General features: G+C 35.7%; 1 protein-coding gene across 1 annotated transcript in view; it reads right to left on the bottom strand.

Moving 5' to 3' along the window:
* NPAS3 (neuronal PAS domain protein 3) overlaps positions 1–25,082 on the bottom strand; it is a 745,489-nt gene that overhangs the window by 20,271 nt on the left and 700,136 nt on the right. Inside the window, exon 8 of the mRNA XM_070931372.1 lies at positions 5,041–5,234. Coding sequence (XP_070787473.1) covers positions 5,041–5,234 — 194 coding nt within the window. The remainder of the gene's footprint in view (positions 1–5,040; positions 5,235–25,082) is intronic.

The following is a 25,082-nucleotide window of genomic DNA, read 5'->3' as shown; positions in this document are numbered from 1 at the left end:
TTCCATTTCGGAACTAAAGATAAAATGGAGGTGTTGCTAATAGGGAGAGACAGATGTAAAGGATCAGAAGTTGGGAACAATCTGCATAATATCCAGGTAGGCTATACCTCCATTTTATTCCCTGTATCATGGAAAAGAGGCAGGACCTACTGTATCTCTCTTCTATTCTCTGCAATGCTCAAGGTTTGATTAATTAATTTGATTTATATGCCGCCCTTCTCCGGAGACTCAGGGCGGCTTACAATGTGCTCAGCAAGGTTACTGTGTATAGGGTGGAGTCTTTGTACATACAAAGTTTTTTAACCTGTGGTTCCTAAATAGGGGTTCCAAGGATAGATTTCAGGGGTCTGACAAATCAAGTACAAAAAGATGTTTTTTTTTCTTCAGTTTCCTTTCTATTATTTGAAAATTCTTTCTGTGGGGAAAAAAATGTCAAATAATGCTTTTAGAAACTGCTTCTCCCCAAACAAGTGTAGGCAAAAAACTGTTCATTGGCAGGCAAAATAATGGACATCATTGCGGTGTTAGGCCATCTAGAAGAACTGATGGTAGGAACCAAGGTTGATAGGAATTAAGGAAAATGTGTACTATCATTATGACTAGGAACATCTGTCTTTGTTTTCACCAAAACAGACTAAAATTTTAAGATGCCAATTTAATTTTTCCAACTATTGATTATAATTGCATTCATCCAGACTAGCTATTATAATATGGTTTGGTAATAATACTTGATGTTAAATGGGTGAGGAAGTTGTGTGTTTTCAAGTGTAGTATAACAAAATCAATCTTGTATGTGTGTAGATGCATTTTTCTAAGATGGATGCCTCAAAGGAGTCCTTGATCTAAAAGAAGAACCGGTAAGGTCCAATGCATATTAAAAGGTATTAAAAGGCTTTATAATGTTTTGTTAGAAAGAGATTCAGAAACGGAATTAGTTAAAGATTGTATGATTAAGTGGGCACAGAATTTTGAAGAACCAGTGATGCTGGAAACTTGGGAAAAAATTTGGGTTCAGAATGTTAAATTTACACAGTCGCAAAACCTGAGAGAAAATTTTTATAAAATGTTTTATAGATGGCATTTAGATCCTAAAAAGTTGTCATGTATGTACCCTAATGTTCAGCCAAAATGTTGGAGATGCGAATGTTTGGATGCTACGTATTATCATGTATGGTGGACCTGTAGGAAAGTTAAGGCTTTTTGGATAAAAATTTGGTGGGTCATGCAGAATGTTTTGAAGAAAAAAATTCAATTTTCTCCACAATTGTTTTTATTGGGTATAGTTAAGGGTTTTACACGGGGTGAAATAAAACTAATATTGTATATGATAACAGCAGCAAGATTGTTGATAGGTAAATACTGGAAGAATGAAGCTTTGCCTACTATCGAGGAATGGACTTTGAAGATGGCCAGTTTTGCAGAGATGGCGAAGATTTCAGCGTATTTAAAAGATTGTTCACAAGAGACTTATGAATGGGAATGGAAAAGGTGGATAGAATATGTTCAGAACAAATACCAAACTAGAAAGTATCAAATAGCTTTTATTTGAAAATAATGTATTAGAAATATTTTAATGTAAAGAGACAAAGAGGAAAAATTATATAGGGGGAGGGATGGGTTCAGGTTTATTTATTAGTGTTATTAGTTATGAGTATGTAATAGGGAAGTCTGGGGGGGGAGGGTTAGGGAGGGTTAGGGAGGATGGGAAGTTTGGGGAGGGTGGTGGGGGGGTGAAAAAAGGGGTGAAAATGTAATTGTAAAACTTTTGCAATAAAAGAAGAACCGGTATTGCACACATTTTCTTCTCTTCTTGTTGACTAAATAACAGTTTTCTAGTTGAGAAGGGCTGTGCTGAAATACTGTGATATTGTATTATATATTTATATGATATATTTATATGATTTATATGATACTTTCCATCATGCCTGTAAAGCTGATGGTCATCTTTCTAGTATGTGAATTCGGGATATTCTTGCATTTGATTAATATATTAATTTAGATTATACTGTGTTAAGATATTGTGACTCTGCATTTAACTGAACCAGCTGAAGATTGATATGATAACACTGACAATTCATTAGAAATAGAGCTCCTGAGCATGTGATTTCATTCATTACACTGAGTTCTGCTGATTCACTGCTCATCTGTTTTCAGTACAGCCACTTATCTGATCTGTTGCAAGCATGTAGAAAAGCCATTCATAAATGGTTGCATTGAATCTTTTTAAGGCAAGATGACACTTTTACAGGTTGCATGCTGAAAGACTATACTTGTATTTAGATAACATATTCATAAATAGGGAATTAGAAAGAGGGGAGCAGGATTATTGTTCCTCAAGTGAATGGATCTTGTGCCCATTTGTAAAGGTGCCAAATGCATATCTATTTTGAATGCACAGAATTGTTTACATGACCAAAATACATGTAGATCAGGGACTGGAACTAAAGATACAACTTTCTCTTCTTTCCCCCAATAAGTATTCACTGTATTTAGGTGATCATGAGAATAAGGGAACAGTTCATTTCACTGTCTTCAGATTCTCTTTAGAGAGGGAACTTGCTTTCCTAAAAGCTGATTTGCATTTTTACTAAGAAATGGAAAATTATTAATTTGGAGATTTCTAAAAAACTCAGATGTTCTAAACGTTTAATGCATTTTATGTTGGAGATCCTTACATTGGTGGCCTTGTGATAAACTGTGGTTTCTAGGCTTCCATCCTCTTGTCTGTTGACAAGTACATCTAAATTATCATTTTTAGATGTACTTTTCAACAGAAAGAGGAAGGGAGCCTAAAACCCACAGTTTATCACAAGGCTACCAACACTCCATGCTTTCTGAATTTCAACAGCAACCGTGCACTTCACACAAAAAGAATTGCATCAGAACACTATATGGCAGGGTGAGAATCCACTGTAGTACCCAGCAAGCCCAGCAGCTGGAGAGCAGGTACCGACATGAACAATTCAAGCAGAATGGCTACCCACAATCATTTGTCACACGATATCTGAGCAACACAGTGGGGAGAGAAAGGAATAAACAAGCTACAAGACCAACCACATTGCACACCCTGCCCTACATTAAAAACATTTCAGAAGCTGTAGAATGCAGCTTCCGAAATCTGCATGTGGGCATCGCACACTGCCTAGAGCAGTGTTGGCAAACCTTTTCAGCACCAAGTGCAGAAATGGGAGCGTGTGCGTATGTGAGCACCAGAAACTGGAAGAGCAGCTCCCTGGTGTGCACGCGCGGGAGCACCGGAAACCAGAAGAGTAGTTCCCAAACATGCATGCTGGTCACCTGGTCTTCTGGTGCACATGGGTGTGTGAAGATCAGCTGGCTGCTGCACATATCCACGCCAGAACCTGGAAGAGCAATGGGCAACTGCTGGCATGCCCAGAAAGAGGGCTCTGCATGCCACTTATGGCATGTGTGCCATAAATTCACCATCACGGGCCTAGAGGCTACCATACGAGGACAAATTATGCATTGTGAGGATCGCTTGGAGGTGGGAGATACTTCCAATGTAATCTACTGAATCCCCTTGCATGGATTGCCCCTGTGACTACGTAGGACAGATGGGGAGAAAGCTAACCACACTGCAAGAACACACATGAGTGGTCAGACGAGGAGACCCAAACTTATTGGTAGCCTCACACTGCAATGAACAAGGACACACATTCAATTTTGCAGCTACCAACATTGTTGGAGAAGCAGGCACAAAAACAGCCAGGGAAGTGATTGAAGTCTGGGAAACAGGCCCCTCATTAGTTAACAGGAGTGCTGATTTACCACCAGCCTATCAAGTACTTAGAAGGTGAAGGCTGGACAGCACAAGCTAACAACAGCTAATGACTTAAAAGCCAGACATCAACACACCCAATCAACATCTAAAAAGCCACTTACAACAGGCACTATAAATACCACACACAGAACAGCACATACTCTGCTAGAGAGAAGTTCCCGGAAGATGGGTTCCAGCAGGAATCTGAAAGCTCGGAAGACAAAACCTCTGGTCCTGGTGACTGGCCCAGATTGGATCCTGCAACATTATCCTGTGACATGTATATTTGCCTTCATTCGTAAACAATTTTTGCTTTTACTAAAGACATTCCTATTACTTTGATATACCAGATCATCTTTTCAAGGGCAAAACTTCTGCTTTTGTCAATATGATCAAACATACATATCCACTGACCTAAGGCTGTTTCTTGAAAGGTTCAGTAAAGCAACAGATGTAGAATTCATTGGGCTAAACCATTACTGCCAGCATTTTCAGTTTTAATAAGAAAAATAAAAGCAAGCTTGCATGAAAAAAAACTTAGTAATATTTTGCAACTGATTAAATACAATTTAAAACATCTAAAGTATATCCATATTCTCATTCTGTCCTGCCTGTTCCCATTTTTTTAAATTAAACTGAGCTGTGAACAAGAAAAATAGTGTGGCTTTTCCAATCAGTTGTAAATCCAATTTACAATCAGTACTAATATTTCTCATTGCCGCTTCCTAGGAGTGGCAGTGAGAAAGAGAGGATGGTGTATTGCTGAATCAGAGGAAATTTAAGATACCAGAAACATTCGGTGGGCTCCAAGGAAAAGATTCTCAGGACAACATTTAGTGCTTCAGGAGGAATTCTGAAATTATATACAGTATATGTTTGTCTGAATAGAGGCTGCATACACTGTAGGGTGGGAGAAATAGATTCTTTATTTTCCTTATTCACTCTCATCTCTACTCTCCAGAGTATTAGCATTCCATTGTGGGAAATGCTAATCCAAAGAGTATCAGAGGAGTTTTGCAGTCAGAAAACTGATATTTAAATTGTGATATTTCTTTCTAGTTAACTCCCTAGGCAACTATCAGTCAATCAGATTCCAGTTCAGTTTTCCAAATCTCAAAATGAAGCTCTCACTTTCTGCGTACTGATCAGAGGAACACATACATCTGCATTATCATTATTGTCGTATGAAACAAATGCTCTAGCCCATATTTCAGTAGAGCATTCTGGAAGAACAAAATAAAATAGCCCAAATGCAATACCTATTTTCACAGTAAATAATATTGAGGTCCATGTTTACTCGAATAACAAACATGTGGCAGTCAATTCTGACTTCATTGATTGTAGGAGGGGGCAGTGCATGAGCAACGACAACAAGCCCCATGATTTGGCTCGGGACGGTCCGCCCATGAGACAGCGACACTCTTAGTCGTAACCTTCCTGTTATATGGATCACCTGCAAAACAACAAAGAGTCAAAGCATTGTGTGAGACAAATATGAAAGCAATTCTTTCAGCAGACAGTATAATTTCTATACAGAGCACTTAACTCTGCCAGAATTGCATTTAGTCACTGCCAGTATTTGTCTTAAACATATTAATACTGTCTGTGAACATGTCCTGAATGTTCTCTCTCATGCTAATAAAAAAAGAACATAATAGCTCAATGTTTCAAATGTAGCACATCTAAAAGCCAGAGAAGTTTTCAATTAAAAGGTAAAGGTAAAGGTTCCCCTTGCACATATGTGCTACTTGTTCCCGACTCTAGGGGTTGGTGCTTATCTCCATTTCAAAGCCGAAGAGCCAGCGCTTTCCGAAGACGTCTCCATGGTCATGTGGCCGGCATGACTAAACGCCAAAGGCGCACGTAACGCTGTTACCTTCCCACCAAAGGTGGTCCCTATTTTTCTACTTGCATTTTTTACATGCTTACGAACTGCTAGGTTGGCAGAAGCTGGGACAAGTAATGGGAGTTCACCCCGTTAAGCGGCACTAGGGATTCGAACTGCTGAACTGCCGACCTTTTGATCAACAAGCTCAGCATCTTAAGCTACTGAGCCACCGTGTAACATCAGTTACTGATGGTTAATTTTCAGAAGGATAAAATGTAATTTGGAAAGTTGAAAGAAAGATCTACAGTGTAAAGGGAGGATGGAAAAAATTGACCCTTATTTGGAAATTATAACAGTAATTCTATTATGTTTAATAATAATTTCTAGGCTATGTTTAATACACTAATAGCAAGTTAACTAAAATATTACTGACATTTGTAAATACTTTTCTGTGCTTTTGACCCAGCACACTGAATAATCAGGAACAAATCAGTATGTGCAAGAGTCAAATCAGGGTGAAGTTACAGAATTATAGCATGGTATTTTTGGTCTGTGAGAACATAATTTTGTTTCATTGCCATAAACTGAATATTAGGCATAGGTATACAGTACATTTATTTATAGAGTAACCAATGGATCATAAACATGCACTCCAATTTTTATGTTTGTATGTGCCTTCAAGTCAGTATTGACTCTTGGAGATTGCCTGGACTAGTCCCTGCCATTTTCTTGGTGAAATTTCAGAAGTTGTTTGCCTTTCTTGGGCTGAGAAAGTGCTTGGTTCAAGGTCACCCAACTTTGTGCCCAAGGTAGGTGGGCACAAAGAGTTTCCTGGTTTTTAACCTGGTACCTTAACTATTACCCCAAACTTTCTCTTTTATCTTCATTATAAAAATAAATAAATAAAGGAGGAATCATTACCTTGATTTATTACATATGAAAATACAAAACATGAGCATGGAATCAGAAGTCATACAAATGAGGTGGTGGAATCAAAGAAGGATAAGAGAACATCAGACTAGTCCCATTCGCAAACATTAATTCAGTTTCAGTATGTATCACCTGCTATCCTAACGTTTTGTAGACCAATCCACTTTCATTGAGAGGTGTCAACTAATGAAAGATTCTTGATGTTAATCAACACATGGTAGTATTGGAGAATTGCTGCTGCCCTGGTATTCCTCTATCTGCACCATCAAGCTTTTTCAGAACCATGGAATGGAAGAAGTATTTGCAAGTCAGCTGGTCAATAGGAAACTGTGCTGGGTTTAAAGCAGCTAAAAGGATCTGTAAATCATGGATGGATGAGGGTTTCTAAGGGTTTCTACATAGGAATAAGGAGATGACTGCTATAATACTGGAAATTCTGAAAAAAGATTATTAATGGGATGAATAGTGACAACCAAGTCGGTGACTGGCCTTGATTTAAGTTCTTCTTTCTTACATAGCAGGTCGTCCCATTTTACAAATAACTACCTAATAAGCAGCAGGGTCAGAAACAGTGAGTACATCTGCAGCAAAATTTTTTAGCAGAGATAATAGCATTGTCTTCTAAAAAGGTTTTTTTTTTTTTGAATTATTTAAATTTGTAATTTTGGAATAATATTCTGCATATCTGCCATTTTTATTACATAATGAAATGAATGCATGCTTCCAGGTGAACATATGTCAGTTGAATGATGCATTTATTTTCTTAATGGTTGCTCCCTAACACTGACATTTGAATTCTAAAATTTATTGGGCTCCTGTGAGACTCTGAACTGGCAAAGATTCTATTTAACAACCTGGTCTTGAAAAATGCTTTATAGCCAAAGATCTTAAATGAACAGAAACTCTGTGTAAATGATACTGCCTTTAATAATTGGCCTGAAGGGCAACTTTTGCCAATCTGGTTCTTGTAAGGCGTGTTGGAAATCGAGCCAAAATTGGTAGGAAAAATTGCTCTACGTAATTTTGTCAGGTTAATCTTTGGTCTTTCCCTGGTGCCAGAGTTTTATTGATTTTAACTATATTTGTCTTATATGATGATATCAAATGGTGTCCACATTCAGATCCATCTTTAAAAATAAACACGACATGATTGCAGCATAAGTGTATTTTCTCATTTATAGTTTAATATAGGCTTACAAAATATGGAATGGTCACAATAATTATTTCATAAGTAGGATGTCATTGTACTTTGCTGTATTTGATGAGGACATTGGGGGAATACAATAAAATTCAGCGATAAGCAAGATGGTGCTACAGGTGTTCCAGACCAACATGAATAATGGAAGGGGGTTGTGGGAGTTAGACTGAAACATTACAAGTTGACAAGGTTATGTGTGAGGTTTTTACGAGAGTTTGTCTTCACATAACTTTGTCACATGGCATGAAAAAGTTATAAAATTTAATTAAATGAAGTGAAAGTCAGTACATATGGCAAAATATGATAATATAATTTAAGACTAGTTTTGACTCTATATTCAAATTTTCAAACTATTTTCAAATGAGATTACAATAATATCTGCAGAATAATTACTGTACTGTATTAAGTATGATGTTAGGGAAGTCTGGGGAAATTTGCTCAAACTATTATTTCTATTCACATATTACAACTATTTATATGCCAAAACTGGTAATAAATATTTAAGGTACATAGATGCTAGTTTATATCCTGCCTTTCCTTTAGGAACTCAAACAAGTTTAGAGTTTGTAAAGCTGGAGACTTCAGACCTCCTTTCTCCAATACCCTCTGTGTCTTCATGACTTCTGCTCTGATTTAGCAGCATGGTATTTCCTGCTGCAACTTCCAAAGCACATGAGTCTCTGTTTATTCGTCAAGATGCTTGCAATTTAAATTCCTTTTCTGGTGATAAAAATGTAAAAGGATGAAATAATTTATGTAATAAAACTTTATGGCTTTGTAACTTAGAGGTAGGTCACTAGACATTGTCTTCTTTTTGGGAGATAGAACAATCCCATCGGAGATAAACAAAATCAAACTTTATAAAAAGAAAGAAAAGTATATTCCATTCTTTTTTTACTTTAGATTTTAAGACACAGTACCTCTGTGTTTTGGAAACAAATGAATAAATGCAGAGGAAGGAAATGCAGACTTGCCATAATCATAACAACAACAATACGATACAACAGGACACGCAAAGGAGATGCTCCAGGAATAGCACAAGATGGCAATGTCTGCTACAAATGGAAAAAAGCCTCTTAAAGAGATTGAAACAGAAGCTAATTTATTATTTCAGAATGCAAGTGTCTACTGTACAGAAATATTATAGTTTAATCGTAAAAGCTGTGGTGGCGCAGTGGTTAGAATGCAGTACTGCAGGCTACTTCTGCTGTCTGCTGGTTGCCAATAGTTTGGCAGTTCGAGTCTCACCGACTCAAGGTTGACTCACCCTTCCATCCTTTTTGAGGTTGGTAAAATGAGTACTCAGATTGTTCGGGGCAATATGCTGACTCTGTAAAACCACTTAAGAGAGGGCTGTAAAGCACTGTGAAGCGGTATATAAATCTAAGTGCTATTGCTATTGCTATTAATGAATTTCCTGTCTTGTACAGATAGTATGAAAAAGACAAACACTAGTACAATATAATAAAGCAATAATTAAACTAGTATAACATCTAAGGTAAATTTTTTCATCTCTTTCCAGAGATACTAGTTTTCTGCAACAGATTTTCTTTATGTCTCAATTATTGCTGGATTTCCCATTTTTCAATGATTACAATAAATTAATTCTAAGGCTGCTCTGGAGATGGAGAACCCCAATCTTTTACTCAACCTCAGTACTCCGTTTTTTCCTTTGTTGCTTCTTTCATTTCTACCAGAAGACTTCTTCATTTGTTTTAAAAGGATTCAAACTTTCTCTCTCCAAAAGAGAATGTCTAGGTATGTCTCTGTCTATATGACAACCAGCATCTCTCCCTTCTGAAGTTGTTGGCACTCTTTTTGCAGGTGGATTGGCTATCTGGGACTTTGCACTTTACAAACATATATAGTACTTCTTCCTTTTGTTTTATCTCACAACTGTAACTCTGCAAAGTAAGTAAGACATAATGATTGGCTAAAATCTTCCTTGCAGCTTCCATGCCTATCAGTGAATTAGGGTCTAAGCCTTCCCAGTCCTACTCTAATATTCTGACCACTTAGAATTTGAAATAAATGCAGCCTGAGTTTCACAAAGGCGAAATAAAGATTTATGGAGAAAAAGGAAGTAATTTAAAACCTATATATTTTTTAATCAAGAAGTTTCATGGGCATGAAAAAGAAAGGGTGACATTTCACTTACTTCAATTATTAAGGAATCTTCTGTACCACTTTAATAGCTATGCTGACCATGAATAAATCAAGACAATAACAAACAAATATCATAATTCACAATCATTCAGTATCACTCATATAAATGTGTGATTTTTCCATTTTAAATACCTTTTTCATTCTTAACTTTGCACTGAGTTGAAATCATTGGTTTATTTATTTTAGAAAAAGGAGTTTAATCTTTGTAGTTCATCCAATTAAAGACCTTTATGATGAGATGCTAATGCAGAAGTTGTCAGCGCCATCTTCAATAAAGATTTTTTGGGAGATAGACATTTCTTTCACTGATATATTTTCAAAGTGGAATATGAATCAAGAGAAGTTGGTTGCAAATAATCGGTGCAGATTATTAATGTTGACTAGAAGCTGCAAAGCACCATTTTCCATTAGCAAGTTCTTTAACAATCAGCTGCACAGAATGTCAAAGAGAATTCAAGCTATGAAAACCAGCTTGAAACTATTATTTTTCCATAATGTTTTTAAAAAGACACCTAAATTGTTAATTAAAAAAAAAACCCAGCAACTATAGCAGTATGTCTACTGATAACCACAATATTTTAATTTTCATCTATGAAATAATTATTGGCTAACTTTATATAAAGTATAATGTATCTTCAATGACAAAGTTCCTTATGAATACTTTAACATATTTCTAGAGACGAAACTGTAAAAATACCACTGAAACAGTCCATTTTTGTGAGTCCTCATTAAATAATGAAGAAATAGTTAAAAGAAAGAAGATTTACAGATGGGCCATTTACAATACTATATATTTCTTCCAGCTAGACTTAGTTATCAGTATTTATTTCAGTGTTCCGGAAAATGAATTTCAAATCTGTAGATGCATGGAAACATACTGCTTTTTATTGACTAACATGAAATAAGAAAAAAAATTTGTAATCATACTCTTGTTTCATGAAAGTTACTATTTGCTTGAAGTGTGTTAACTTCAAAGTGTAAAACTTCAAAATGCCATTCTGTATTTAAAGTCTACTATTTACCTCTTGCAAGTATGGCAATAATGCTGTTTGCAACGTAGAGTTTAATGGCAAATATATTTGAAGCATTTATTTGCTCAGGGTTAGACTTGTCCTCTACTGAATCCTCTCTATCTTTCTCTCTTTCATCTCCATCATCTATCTATTCATCCTATCTATCTATCTATCTATCTATCTATCTATCTATCTATCTATCTATCTATCTATCATCTATCTAATACAGTATTTATACTCTGCTGCAAGCTTGAAACATTATTTCATTGCTAGGCTCCATTCAAAATGATAAATGTTTATTTAATTATTCAGGATGCATTATGAACAATTTAAACATTAATAGTTCATTTAAAATAATAAACATAAAATAAAATAAGCCTTGATTATACTGAAGTATCCCACTCCTCCTCCCAGAGTTCTGTTTTTAATTGCTTCTGGAAAGAAGTTAAAGTAGGAGCTTCAGCAAGTGTCATAGTAAACATGTCAGAGTCGTTGAGAATCAGATGTCATACAAATTTAATAATTTGTTTTTGTTATTATTAACCAATATGGTTAAATTACATGGGACTCAATGGAAATAAATCATGTATCTCTCTTATGCTTTGGTAAAGGCTTATATAAATGAAGCTAACAAAATGCAGCAGTTATAGTTGCTAACTTCAGTGTCTCTTTCAATAATTTTTTTGATCTGAAGATCTTTATATCCTGTTTATGAATATCTTTGTGATCGCTGGTAAATATTTATCAATGAACAAGAGGAACAATATTTTCAGTGATCCATATATTTGCTCCAGGCCGCTTCACCATTTTATAGTGGTGAATAAGGTGAAGAAATTACCAATCCAAATTTTAAATTATATTCAAAAATCCTCTCAGGAGTTAAGTATAAACAATGGGGCTACACTGCTTTGCTGCACAGAATTTGATTTCTATTAATATAGGACTCAGATCCTGGAAAGACATCATATATATGGTTAGACGGCAGGTTGATTACTATAATTTCATTCTTAGTCCATTCTGCCTTTAAGGAGGTGATATACATGGACTTCAATCTGTTTTATTATTATGGTAACTCTATAAAATTGATTTGATTGTTAGTTTGTGACTGAACTTAGGATAATCAGTGAACTAACAGTTGAATAACAACTTGTACCCATGTTTTTGGAGCTTTATTTTGGCTTATAAGCAGTTGCATCAAGCTAGTCAATCCTTAATTGTCTCCATACAATCCTCGTTTTATTCTTGAAGAACAGTATCTGCTAGCTGCAACGTTCATCTGTTTTGAAATGTTTCTTTTTCTATTTCATATAAAACAAATTTATAACAAACTGAACAATGAAAAATTATCTCACTTTTTGAAAATAAACAATGAGACAAAATTTTTGTTACAAAAGCTGAATCTATATCGCAAAAATTGGATTTATGGCAATCTGATAGGCATAATAGGTATTGCCATGGCATCACATATCATACTATTTTCTTATATAACTCATTGCATGTGATACTTGAGCAATAATTCTTCACCATCACCACAGCACCTCAGATCAGACTGCTTAAAGTTTTCCTTTCAGTATGTGTTAGTAATCTTATATGCCAATTTTTTTAAAAAAATCACATACCATATTTTTCTGTTTGACAACTTAAAAAACAAATCTACTACCAATGCATTTATTTTTCAGATTTAAAAATATGGCTGTAAGCTTTTCTATACTGGCCATTCTTTAAAAGTAGGTTAAAAAACACATTAAAACTGAAAATGGTCAACTTGCAGTAAACATTGATATCATTTTTTTAAGCACTGTTGGCACAAGAACTATTCTACTGCAGATTGCTTCAAGAAAGCTCTTGGCAAGTATATTATCAGAAGGAGCAACACTTTAATATTTGCCCAGGCAGTCAAATATAAACTGACACCAGGAACCAAATGGTAGCAACTACAAAGTAAAAATTATTTCTGTTTAACATAAGTCTCCATAACAAAGGAATCAGCATTAGGATTCATGGTTCAGAGTGCTGTTATACATAAGAAATTAAAATGATCTCAAGAATCTGTTTGATATAATACAGAAAATATAATGGTGGCTGAGACTGCAGTCCACCAAACATTTACTCCGAACTAGTATGACCGAAATGTATGGTTTCTCCAGCTTTACAGCTTTAAAAAAATGAGACACCTTTGTGACAAGATACCAAGATACTAATATATATAAGATTGGGTTAGATCAATTTAGAACTGATAGAAGAATCTCTTTGATATGACCTCCACAGCAGATCATGTGCAGAGAGATTTAAGATGATGAGAGTTACAAATACAAACTGATATATCTAATGGCAAGTTATTAGGGTGTCATCTTAGGGCGACTGAAACTTGTGTCTGCAAACAGATTAAGAAATCTGATTTTCTTGCAATTTAAGTTATGGCTTAAATGATTTGCATTAAAAATTATTACAGCCTCTTCACTCAGAGGCCAATTGCAAATACTTGATGACATCATCTGGAATCCTTTTTGTTGCTATCATCTGTTAACCTCAACATGGCAGAATTCAGCAGTTGTTTGATAATATTTTAGTGTCGTCCACACTGTATATCTGCAGAAAATCATAAGTATAAAAATGTGCCATCATTTCCTTGGATTAATAGGTTGCGCATACTCTGTCATATAATGCTTGTTCCTGAGTTGATGTTCTAATGTGATTCCAGTGATATTATTGTAGATTTAAATTTTAATTTATTTTTATTGCTTTATAATTAATAACAAAAAAGAGCATATCCCAAAAATAATAGAGCTAGTGACACACACATTGTCAAAGAAAAAAAGAAAACAAAAAATGCTATAACAAAAAAGTGAAGAAAATATGATCAAAAGAAAAGAATTACCGGTATAGTATGTCATTATAACAATAAATAATTACAATTCTATATATACTTGTCTAATGCAAATATTGAAGAATTAATGCTTTCAAGTTCTGGTGTTTGAGAGTCCCTTGGATCACAAGGACATCAAATCAGTCAATCCTATAGGAAATCAGCCCTGACTGTTCTTTGGAAGGACAGATACTGAAGCTGAAGCTCAAATATTTTGGCCACCTAATGAGAAGAGCGGACTCATTGGAAAAGACCCTGATGTTAGGAAGGATTGTGGGCAAAAGGCAAAGGGGATAGCAGGGGATGAGATGGTTAGATAGAGTCATTGATGCAATGAACATGAATTTGGGCAAACTTTGGGAGACAGTGGAGGGCAGGGCGCCTTGGGTGCTACGGTCCATTGGGTTACAATGAGTTAGGCATGACTTAGCAACTGAACAACTACATTTGAAATATTATTTAAGATATACAGTATATGTCTCATACATTTATGCAACTTTTTAAAACCACTGTATTCTGTATAAATGAGGCATATATATATATATATATATATATATACACACACACATACACACACACACACACAAACACACACACTGGCAGTTAAAAGGAAGAAACAGCTGCGATCACACATTGCTCCTAGAAGCACGAAGCCGAAAACACCAGCTTTATGGGTTTATGTGTGTTTTTCTTCTAGCCAGGTTTTCCCTACGTAGCCAAGGTTTTTTTTTTTTGTAGCTCCAGCTCAGTAGAATCACATCTACTCGGTTCTGGGCTTTTTTCCTTTCTAACACCTAGCAAGCTCTAACTGCTAGGTGGGAGACCTAAATAGATCCATTTCTAGCTCGTTAGCTGTCATCAGTAGGCCACACCCATATCCTCCCTGTAAAGGTACAGTATCAATTTTCTTACTTCTTCGTAGGGTTTATGTGTGTTTTTTTCTTCTAGCCAGGTTTTCCCTACGTAGCCAAGGTTTTGCTAGGTGTTACATGATACATCCCTCTAACAAACCTCAATCTATATTTTACTAGGAAAAGTTTGAAATTCCTTTTTAAAAATAGCAGTTTATTTTCAAGAAACCTGAAAGCTTTTGGTGCCTGAAAGTGGTAGGATTCTAATGAAGGAAACATCAGCTCTAACACTTGCCGGCTCACAACAATTGCTCCTGCTGTTAGATCCTATAAAGTAAACATAAGCTTTATGTAAAGGCCCTTTCTTTATCTTCAACAAAGAAAACTTTGCTGAATGGTCATAAACATATTTGGGATAAACTGGAATGTGTTTGTGTACATGTATATAGAAGAAACAATACAGCCTGATAAAAACTGCCAAACTTTCAGACTGTGGGAAGAAAAAGAGTAAATACATAAATGAAATAAATCAATACTAGATTTTCTGTGTGCCTAGGCAAAGATGTCTCCCAGAAAGATAACCAATATTAAGTATTCTTCAGAAGTGTAATATCTCCTATTATGGGAGTCAGAAATAAAAATCTTTAAATGGTTGTATTTGATGTAGCCTTTCCCTACCCCCATTATCTTAGGTGATTCTCAATATGGTGAACAAAAGATAGATAAAACAAACCAACAAACAAATTATACTAAAGTGTTTTCTGCATAGAGAGAAGAAAAAATGAAGTCACCATATAATTATCTGCCATAGACTTAGTTTTTCACTGTCGTTCTAGATATTAAGGGTTTTTCTAATGAAAGCCTAACTTTTATGTTATAATTATTCCTGCAGTGGCTCTAAAAGAAAAATGAAATTGTCAGGCTTAAGCCAAAAGACAACACAGTGAGATCCAATTGAATCCAGTTCTTTATTTGCTTACACCTAATAGACAGACTCTTGTCAGGCTAAAGCTATAATCTTCTAACCTAACTGATATACTGTACCTTGGGAGATTCTACGATGTAGCTACTCTGAACCTATTCCTCCCTCCCTGATCCAGTTTAGGACTGTGCAGTCTCTTGCCTTGGGCCATTCTCTGGAATGGGCTGCCTCCTCCCTGGGAAGTCACAGTGCTACTGCCGACATCCCCCCCAACTTTTTTAGCTGCACATTCCATCACATAAGTTTCCTGGATTGTATCTGTCAAAGTTCATCTTTTGTTTTCCAGTGGTTTTGAAAGATACACATCCCTGTCCTTGAATTGTAGCTGAGAGTAGCCTGACTTTTTTGAATGTACAGAAAGATTAAGAAAATGAATGAAAAGGAGACATACTGCCATGATGGGTACTCTCAGAGAGTTATTACAACACTGGAAATAAAAACTAATTAAAACAAGATAAGGAGAAGAGAAAAAGAGACTCATCAGTACAACATTAAATAGATACTCCTTTATTTTTATGGATCTCTGTGTTGTGAGTGAGTTAAATGTTTCTTTTGTAGCAGTTTTAGGTTGTATTTGGATTAGAGGAATACAAGATATCCACTATGCAAAAAGATACAGCAAGACCTTCAGTTGAGCATAATAGCAGATGCTGAGTAGTGTCATGAGGAAATGAATGATTACCAACAATAATATGAAGGCGCCTAGTTTTTTTGTAACCTGTCTTTCCAAATAGCTTTAATTTCCAGAAATAAGAAATCAAGAGAGAGACAATTTCTTGAATGAATGGCAGAAGAGAGAAGCTATTTAATATATGAAGAGGAATCACATTAGCTGCCTTAAATTAATGAAATGCTATTTACACTAAACTGAAACACATTTTGTTTCTGACTGGTCCTGCCCACTTCTTTGTCTTAGCTGTGCAATATCCACCTTTTGTATTGCGTCTGAAAGCAAACATTTTAGACCAGGTATGAATCTTGGGCAGGAAAAGATTGTGCACTTCTGCTTTTAACCCAATCAAAATCCAGATAATTGGTTATGCAAGAAAAGGCCCTTCAAGTGCTCATAATCAACAGTTTTCATATTCTTTGTGTGACTTTGGTAGGAATTTATTACAATTTGACTTGGCAAAAGATGCAGCTGCTGGAGCACCTGTTAGAGTTTGGACATTCAACTCAACAGCAGCAAAAGCTGATTAGTTCCCCAAAATATTATCATCCACAATAATAAATAGGTGAATATTTCTACTTGTTCTTTTCTGAAGTGATTAAGGATATTTTAATTATTAACCAGAAGGTGCTGAATGTGGAACAATAGATGGGCAATGCATTCTAATGGAAAAAAAGTGGTTTAAAAATATCTAAATGGCTGCTTTCTCCTAGCACATTAAAGTGCTATAGTGGAACACTTTGATATTGTTTCTAGAAATATTCAGTTTATTGATGGCATCTCATTTTTTAAACCAACCAATTAAAAATAAGAAAAAAGTTTTATTATGCTTCATCACAAAACTTTATTTGTAACATTAAATTTTATTTTTCATTTATCTAAGGATTTAGATATAGATTTGTATTAATATTTGAACCTCTGGTACAGGAATATTTTTAAATACACGAACTATTTGCTAAAGCAATCTTTATGTCTGAACTGTAATATTCAACTTATAGTTAACTAATTCCAAAGAATTTTCCATGGAAATTATATATAATTATGTTGGAAATACCGAACTGTTTCCTACAAATCTACAATGCTTATTTTGATAGCTCTGTGAATTACTATTACTGTACAAGGACTATGCCAATTTACATGATTTGCATTTGAGAAGAATTTAGAATTAAATCAGGAGTAATTTTTCTATTTTAGGTTCTACAAGAAACTTAGTTCATTAAAAAGCTTATTATATGAGTAATATAGCTAAATAAAATGTATTTTTCCACTAATGCATGCTTGAGTAGATTTTATTCTTTAATGCTTCCCTAAATATGTTCCCAAATTAGAGCGCTTTTTTTGTATCATAGGAACTTAAAATGTAGGGTTTTTTTTTCTTTTACTTATTTGATAAATATATTTGATAGCTAGCTAGGTAGCTAGATGATAGATAGATAGACAGATAGATAGATAGATAGATATACATTTATAACTTCCTGATTAATTGAAAATCCTATCTTAGTTATATGGGATGGTATTTCATCAAAAGAGTTCTAAAATCATGTTCATATCCCTGGGCAAAACATTTAGCATTTTAGATGGTGTTTATGAATAGATGGATATACAAATAGTCCTTGACTTACCATCATAATTAAGCCCCAAATTTCCATTGCTAAGCAAAGATGTTGTTGAGTGAGTTTTCCCCATTTTATGTCCATTTTTGCTAACAGTTGTTAAAAGAATTACTGCAGTTGTTAAGTGGACCACATAGTCGTTAAATGAATCCAGGTGTCCCATTACTTTTCGAAGCCAGTTGGGAAGGTTACAAATAGTGATCACATGTCCCTGGGACACTGCAACTGTCACAAATACATGCTAGTTGCCAAGTGTTAGAATTTTGATCACATTACCATGGGGATGCTGCAACTATTGTAAGTGTAAAAAAACTTGTCATGTCCCTTTTATCAGTGCCACTGTACCTTTGAATGATCACTACCTTTCATGTGGTCATTAAATGTCTACATATTTGACTACCTGTGTATATGGGTGAAAGTTTGATTAGCATAGTATGCCATAATCCAATCAAAGTATTGTGATAAATTCTTAGATGCAAAACCAGGGCAATCAACAACTGGAGCAAAGTCAGAAAGAACCAGCCAAATAAATTAATCTGGAATAATTTCTGAACTCCTCTAGATTCTAGGGAAAACAATATTTGAGAGTAGGAGAGATTGTATGTAGTATGGGTCTTGCAGATTTAAGATCTTTGAAGAATTAATAATATTTGGGCTTTGAGGAAAGACACTGTTACAGTATTTAAGTCTATGATAGGCAACCCCTCAATATTGCCACCAACTGTTGACTAGTGCTTAACTATTTGTGACCATTCCTTCTCTGGGGTTCTTAGGTTGCATTCTGGACTCCTCAGGGCCAATGCCTTGAACCTGATGCCTTGAATTGCAGACTTTAGGCCTTGCTTTCATTTTGAATTCCCCTTCCCCCTTCTCATCTTTTTCTGAGCATTAATTTATGACCCAAGTAAATTAAAGGGGACATGATTCTGTATGCACATAGCCCTGTCTACATATTTGAGCAATCTGTATAGCTTTGCTCAGGGTCTCTAATAATGATTACTGAGCCCATTCATAAACAATATGTTCAAGCCAAGATGTATTCAAACAATTTAATGAACATCTGTAGGTCAGGGAAGAGGTCTGCCATTGCATTAGTGCATCAACTGTAATGTTTTATCCCCATGGTGCAGTGATAAATTTTTAAAACCAAGATTCATTGGGACAGACTCCTAAGCGAAGTCCCAGTAATAGTGAAGAGTTCAAAAATAGCTGACAGCTTTGCTGATTATATCACTGTTGATTTCTTTCTTTCTACATATGCACACAATTAGAAATGTGCATATGTGTCTATAATGGGTTTTAATTGCCTATTCAAGCCCAAGCCATCAAACTACCAAAATACTTTAAAATACTTTCCACTATAACACAAGTAGAGTCGAAATTCTTTCCTATCCATCCTTCTGCTTTTTGAGAAAATCCATGTCACTCACCCTTTTACCATCTCAACTCTCGGATTATGGCAGCTAAGATCCAGGGAATTAGGGAAGGGTAAAAGAGGATATGCTGATGCTGACCAAAAGGATAAAACTCTGCTGATCCAGTGGAACTTGCTAGGGATGGGGGAATTAAATGCAAGGTGGTGTCACAGCGATACAGTCAGGATTCTGCTGCTTTGTATATGTGTGTAATGTACAAAACCACCCAGTATTGCTGGGAGTCAAGCAGCATATACATTTATTTATTGATGATTGATGATGATGATGATGTCTTGTTTGCAGTGCTGTGACTGCCACTTTGCCTTTTGTGACCTACAGTGGATACTGATGACTCTATGCCTGCTAGTGTTGGTTCCCTTACTATTCATTTCCTCAGTGCAGTGGCTGAGGAGATCATGCAACTAATGTATTGCATTAGGCTACTGCTTCTTTCAAAAACTGCCTTACAGCCACATAATTTAAAATGTTCTATCTGGAAAAACAGCCAAAAATTCACATGCTTGGGTTTTCCAGTAAAGCGTTATAACACAGCCTTTTACTTTGCCCACTGTCAATCAATCTAATCATTTTTAAATTGACTAACTTTACTCTTGTTTACTTAATGTCTATCAACTGATTGTTACGCTCCATACAATTTATTCTAAAACAGGCAAATTTTTTTTGCCAGAGAGATTACTTTTCTTTTATCATCTTTTCTTTTTAGTATCTAAAATATGCTTCTCCAAAAATGTATTCTAAAATTAATCACATTACAATTGAAATAGAATATGATATTCTAGACTATTGTCAATCCATTCATGTTCATGTACTGTATGTGTATACATACGCCTGACTAGATTTTACTATTTAAAGGCAGAATAATACTCAAGAGTAATACTCACATTAAAAAAAAACATAATGAGGATTTAGTACAATGTAATTTATAGTTTCAGTTTCGCATACCCTTCTTTATTTTGACGTCAACAAACTAAGTTGCCATTACATACAGATCTGGTACGTTGAACTCAAAACCATCAATTGAGCATGTTTTCCAATGTAAATTTCTAAGCAAACGGGGCTTCTGTGAATTATAATTGTACTCATGAACAGGGAGTTATACCATGAGGGGAAGAGGAAAGTGGAAGGAAATATATAAGCCTCATTCTGATAATGCCTATGCTCAGTTTTACTTCCCCTGGAATAAAGAGTTTTATTCTGTAAAATAAATACAAAATAACCATATTTAGTAAGGGATTCCAAAACCCAAAGCCATTAATGTCAGAAATGCTTATAACTAGTGCTTTCTTTTAAAAATAATAATTTCACTACAGGATTTAGTCAATAGATACCAATTAATAACTAAGATGCTCTGCAAAATGAAAATTACCAATTTATTTCCAGAGTGTTGAAACTCTGCAATTAGTATACTTTGCAAAAACAAAAAACAAAAATCACAGGAAATGCTTATAGTTTAGTTCACATAATAAAAGGGTAATTGGAAATGGGCTTTTCTAAAAAAGAGGATTCAGCATATTGTTTATCATTGGATAACCATTTGTCTGAAGTGGTGTAGGGTTTTCTGCCTAGGCAGGGGGTTGGACTAGAAGACCTCCAAGGTCCCTTCCAACTCTGTTATTCTATTCTATTTTTATTGTTACGGAAGGTATTTGGCCTTACAGTGCGTACATTGTAGGATATTCTGTCACCGAGCCTGCAAAGAAAATAGTTGGGAACACAGGCAGCAATCAGAAAGAAAAAGAATTGGTCAGGAAAGCTTTTTTTCAAAAAGGGAGGTAGCCAAAAAGAGCGGAGTCCAAACCTACGGTGCAGGGAGGCACACTGTCACAGAAGAAATACGGATAGCATAGGAATGAGAAAAGCAACTAAAAACAACAAACTGTTGGCTGGATAACAAACTTGAGTTGCAAGGAAATCTCTCTTCCAGGGTCAATTTCTTAAGGCAGTGACATTGGGCAAGTGATATAATTCTTTCCTGCACTGGCAGGTTTAAGAGGTTTCTGAATTGGGAAATTTTGAGACCTAATTTTGCTTCACTCATACTTGTTGAGAGGACTGGAAGACTTCTGATTTGGTGGCAGAAAGGAGAAGGGATCCTTGAGAGCTACACAGACTCAACTTTAGGCAGCTTTAATATATCTGAATTTTGCCTACAACTAGTCAAGGCAAGAGGATATTCTTAGCAACATTTCTTTCCTTTCTCTCATTCAGCCTTTTGCTAACCCCAACTTTTCACTGCACTTTCTAGTTTGCACCCATTGTCATTTTTTCCTATAGCCAGAAGGGTTTCTTTCTTTGCTTGGGCAGTTCCCTCGGCTGTCTTTTCTGGGCTGAGTCTCCTTTTCTTTCTTCCTCTGGGGTTTCCTCTGCCTCCTGCTGCTGTGACTTTTGCTCAAGAAGCCCTTGCAATTTGCTTTGTTGTTCCACAGTCAGCTTTTCTTGATTTGCTCCTCAACTCACTTTTTCTCTTCTTTCTGAGATTATTCAGAAAATCATATCCCTCCCTCCTATCCCCTTTCTGGTTTATATTCCCCAGGGTGGTAATTAAGCATGTCCTTCTTTTTAACAGATTCTACTTGCCACAGAAAAGGGACTGGTTGCTTGGTGGAGGTTTCTGAAGTCCTATGTTGACTTGGATAATGCCCCCCCCTCTCTCTCTGCATTTGGTGGTCCCAACCTGCTTTTTCAACTAATGTCAACCCAAACAGGCCTTGAATTTTTTTTCCTTGAGGTCTATGACTACTTTTTGAACTTGTACCCTCATCCTTGAAGCGGTTTGTCATATTACTGAGCTCATTATCTTTTCCCCAGTTTTTACACACATAAGTCAAATTGCCACACTTGCTTTCTGTTTTTTTCCCTGCTCTTCAATGGAGTTGACTTCTACTAATTCTTTTCTTGAAAAAAAAAAAAAAAAGGCAAACTGTGAATAAGCTGACTTTTCCTGATGATTTCATTCTTATTTCAAATCGACTAGCATATGCTCCTTTCTGAATCTCCTGAGTTTCCGGAAGTAGGCTGGGCAGGACTTATAGAACCACAGGTAGTCCTCAACCTATGACCAGAATTGAGCCCAAAATTTAAATTGCTAAGTGAGAAATCTGTTAAGTGACTTTTGTCCCATTTTACGACTTCTCTTGCAACATTTGTTAAGTGAATCATTGCAATTGTTAAATTAGCAACATGATTGTTAAGCGAATCTGGTTTCCCCATTGACTTTGCTTATTGGAAGGTCACAAAAGGGGATGACGTGACTCTAGGAGATCACTGCAACTGTCACAAATATGAGTCAATTGTCAAGCATCTGAAAGTCAATCGCATGACCATGAGGATGCTGCAACAGTCATAAGTGTGAAAAATAGTCATAAGTCACTTTTTTCAGTGCCATTGTAATTTTGAATGGTCACTAAACAAACTGTTATAAGTTGAGGACTTCCTGTGTACTGTTTTTTTTTTTTTAATTTGATTTATATGCCGCCCTTCTCCGGAGACTCAGGGCGGCTTACAATGCGTTAAGCAATAGCCTTCATTCTTTTGTATATTTTATACAAAGTCAGCTTATTGCCCCCACAAACTGGGTCCTCATTTCATCTACCTTAGAAAGGATGGAAGGCTGAGTCAACCTCGAGCCTTGGAGAGATTCGAACCAGCAGTAAATTGCAGGCAGCTGTGTTAATGACAGGGTGCACTAAACCACTGTACTATCAAGGCTCTACTGTTTAATATATATTTGCCTTTTCAACCTGGAGATATATATATATATTTATAGATAATACACATATGCATGACAAAAGTTGGTATCTATCAGCTTTCCTTTTAGTGAGTCTGTTTAGGAAGATTCCTATCAGAAGATCCCACTCCATTCATATGAATATCAATAAAGGAGAGTATTTGTAGCTCAGGGTTGTAATGAGGCACTGATGATGTTACCTAGTTTGGGTAATGAAACATCTGCAAGAAAACAAGCAAGCTCAAAGAACACCAAGGACCCATCAAATGGATATGCCGTAAGTGATAATAGCATATCCAGGAATAAACTGCAGTCTCTCAACCAGGTCCACGGATATCAGTGTTACTAGTCAAAGGATATTGAGGACAGTGATCTGTGAATCATACTAATGCAGAATCCATATAGTAACAATTGTAGAGCAATGACCTTATTATTTTACACAAGTATCATTACAATTGGATATCAACACTCCCTCCTCTTCCACAGTAAACGCCTTAATAGAAATTTACAAAAGGCAGGAATGCAAGCTGAATTCAGACACCATAAGATGACATGTTTTGTCTTAAGTCATTATTGGAGTAATCAGGGTGTCAGTTCACACATTAAGAAATAAAACACTTTTATATACCACATTGTGCTAAGCCAAAATCAAGCCCGTAATACTATGGTTAATATAGTGTGTGAACCCAGTTTGAGTGAACTGTTGCGGTTTTGTTTTGCTTTTGTTTTGCCATATTCAAGCCCATCTCTATATAATTAGAGTTCAGGAAGTTTCAAAACAACATTCCTCTTTCCAAGGAGAAAGCTTTTCTTCTCCCCCCCCCCAACCCACACTTCAACTTATTACTCAGCCTAACAGAGAAATTAAAAGTAAGGCAGGGCATTGACCTAATGTTCTCTGTTGAATACCTCTTCATGCTTTGAAGAGTATTGGATGCATTATCTGATAAAATCTGTGGCTAAATATACTCTACAGTTTGCATCTATTTATATGGCTGAATAAATTGTTTTCTCTTTTGCCTCCACCTGGAGGTTCATTATTTGCAGTTCCTGCAGAATCAATTTGAACTGGCCAAAATCAGTGATAGAATTTACAGTATCATGAATACCCTGTCAATATAAGCACACACACACACACATATATGGAAGAGAAGGGGAACAGCTTTTTCAGTAATATTTATCTATATTAGCATGCAATGCATTGCCAATACAATGGAACTGTCACATTCATATCATGAGAGATGTAATCCAGATAGCTACACATAGCATGCTTTCCTGAAGATGACTTTCAGTTCGATAAAGCACTATTAGTAATAAAATTGTGCCATAGCAAACAGACAACATACATTAGCTGCCTTTTTGTCTTTCTCTATGCCAATTCTTGCATGAAATTCTCCTGTAATAGAAACTATGTATTTTTGTTAAGGGGGAATATATAAAATATATAACCCTATATAACCCTACCTTGGTTACGTAGGGAAAACCTGGCTAGAAGAAACACACACACACACACACACACACACACACACACACACACACACATATTTTCTTACTTCTTCGTAGGGTTTATGTGTGTTTTTCTTCTAGCCAGGTTTTCCCTATGTAGCCAAAGTTTTTTTGTAGCTCCAGCTCAGTAGAATCTCATCTACTCGGTTCTGGGTTTTTTTTCTTTTCTAACACCTAGCAAGCTCTAACTGCTAGGTGGGAGACCTAAATAGATCCATTTCTAGCTCGTTAGCTGTCATCAGTAGGCCACACCCATATCTTATGTATCCTCCCTGTAAAGGTACAGTATCAATTTTCTATTTAGGTCTCCCACCTAGCAGTTAGAGCTTGCTAGGTGTTAGAAAAGAAAAAAAGCCCAGAACCGAGTAGATGTGATTCTACTGAGCTGGAGCTACAAAAAAACCTTGGCTATGTAGGGAAAACCTGGCTAGAAGAAAAACATTTATATACATACATACATACATACATACATACATACATACATACATATATATATATATATATATATGTCTTTT

This window comes from Pituophis catenifer, unplaced genomic scaffold (genome assembly GCF_029215685.1).
Source record: "Pituophis catenifer annectens isolate HBS135680 unplaced genomic scaffold, rPitCat1.0.hap2 SCAF_1, whole genome shotgun sequence".
Classification (NCBI taxonomy): domain Eukaryota; kingdom Metazoa; phylum Chordata; class Lepidosauria; order Squamata; family Colubridae; genus Pituophis; species Pituophis catenifer.
This window is presented reverse-complemented; position numbering and strand designations above follow the sequence as displayed.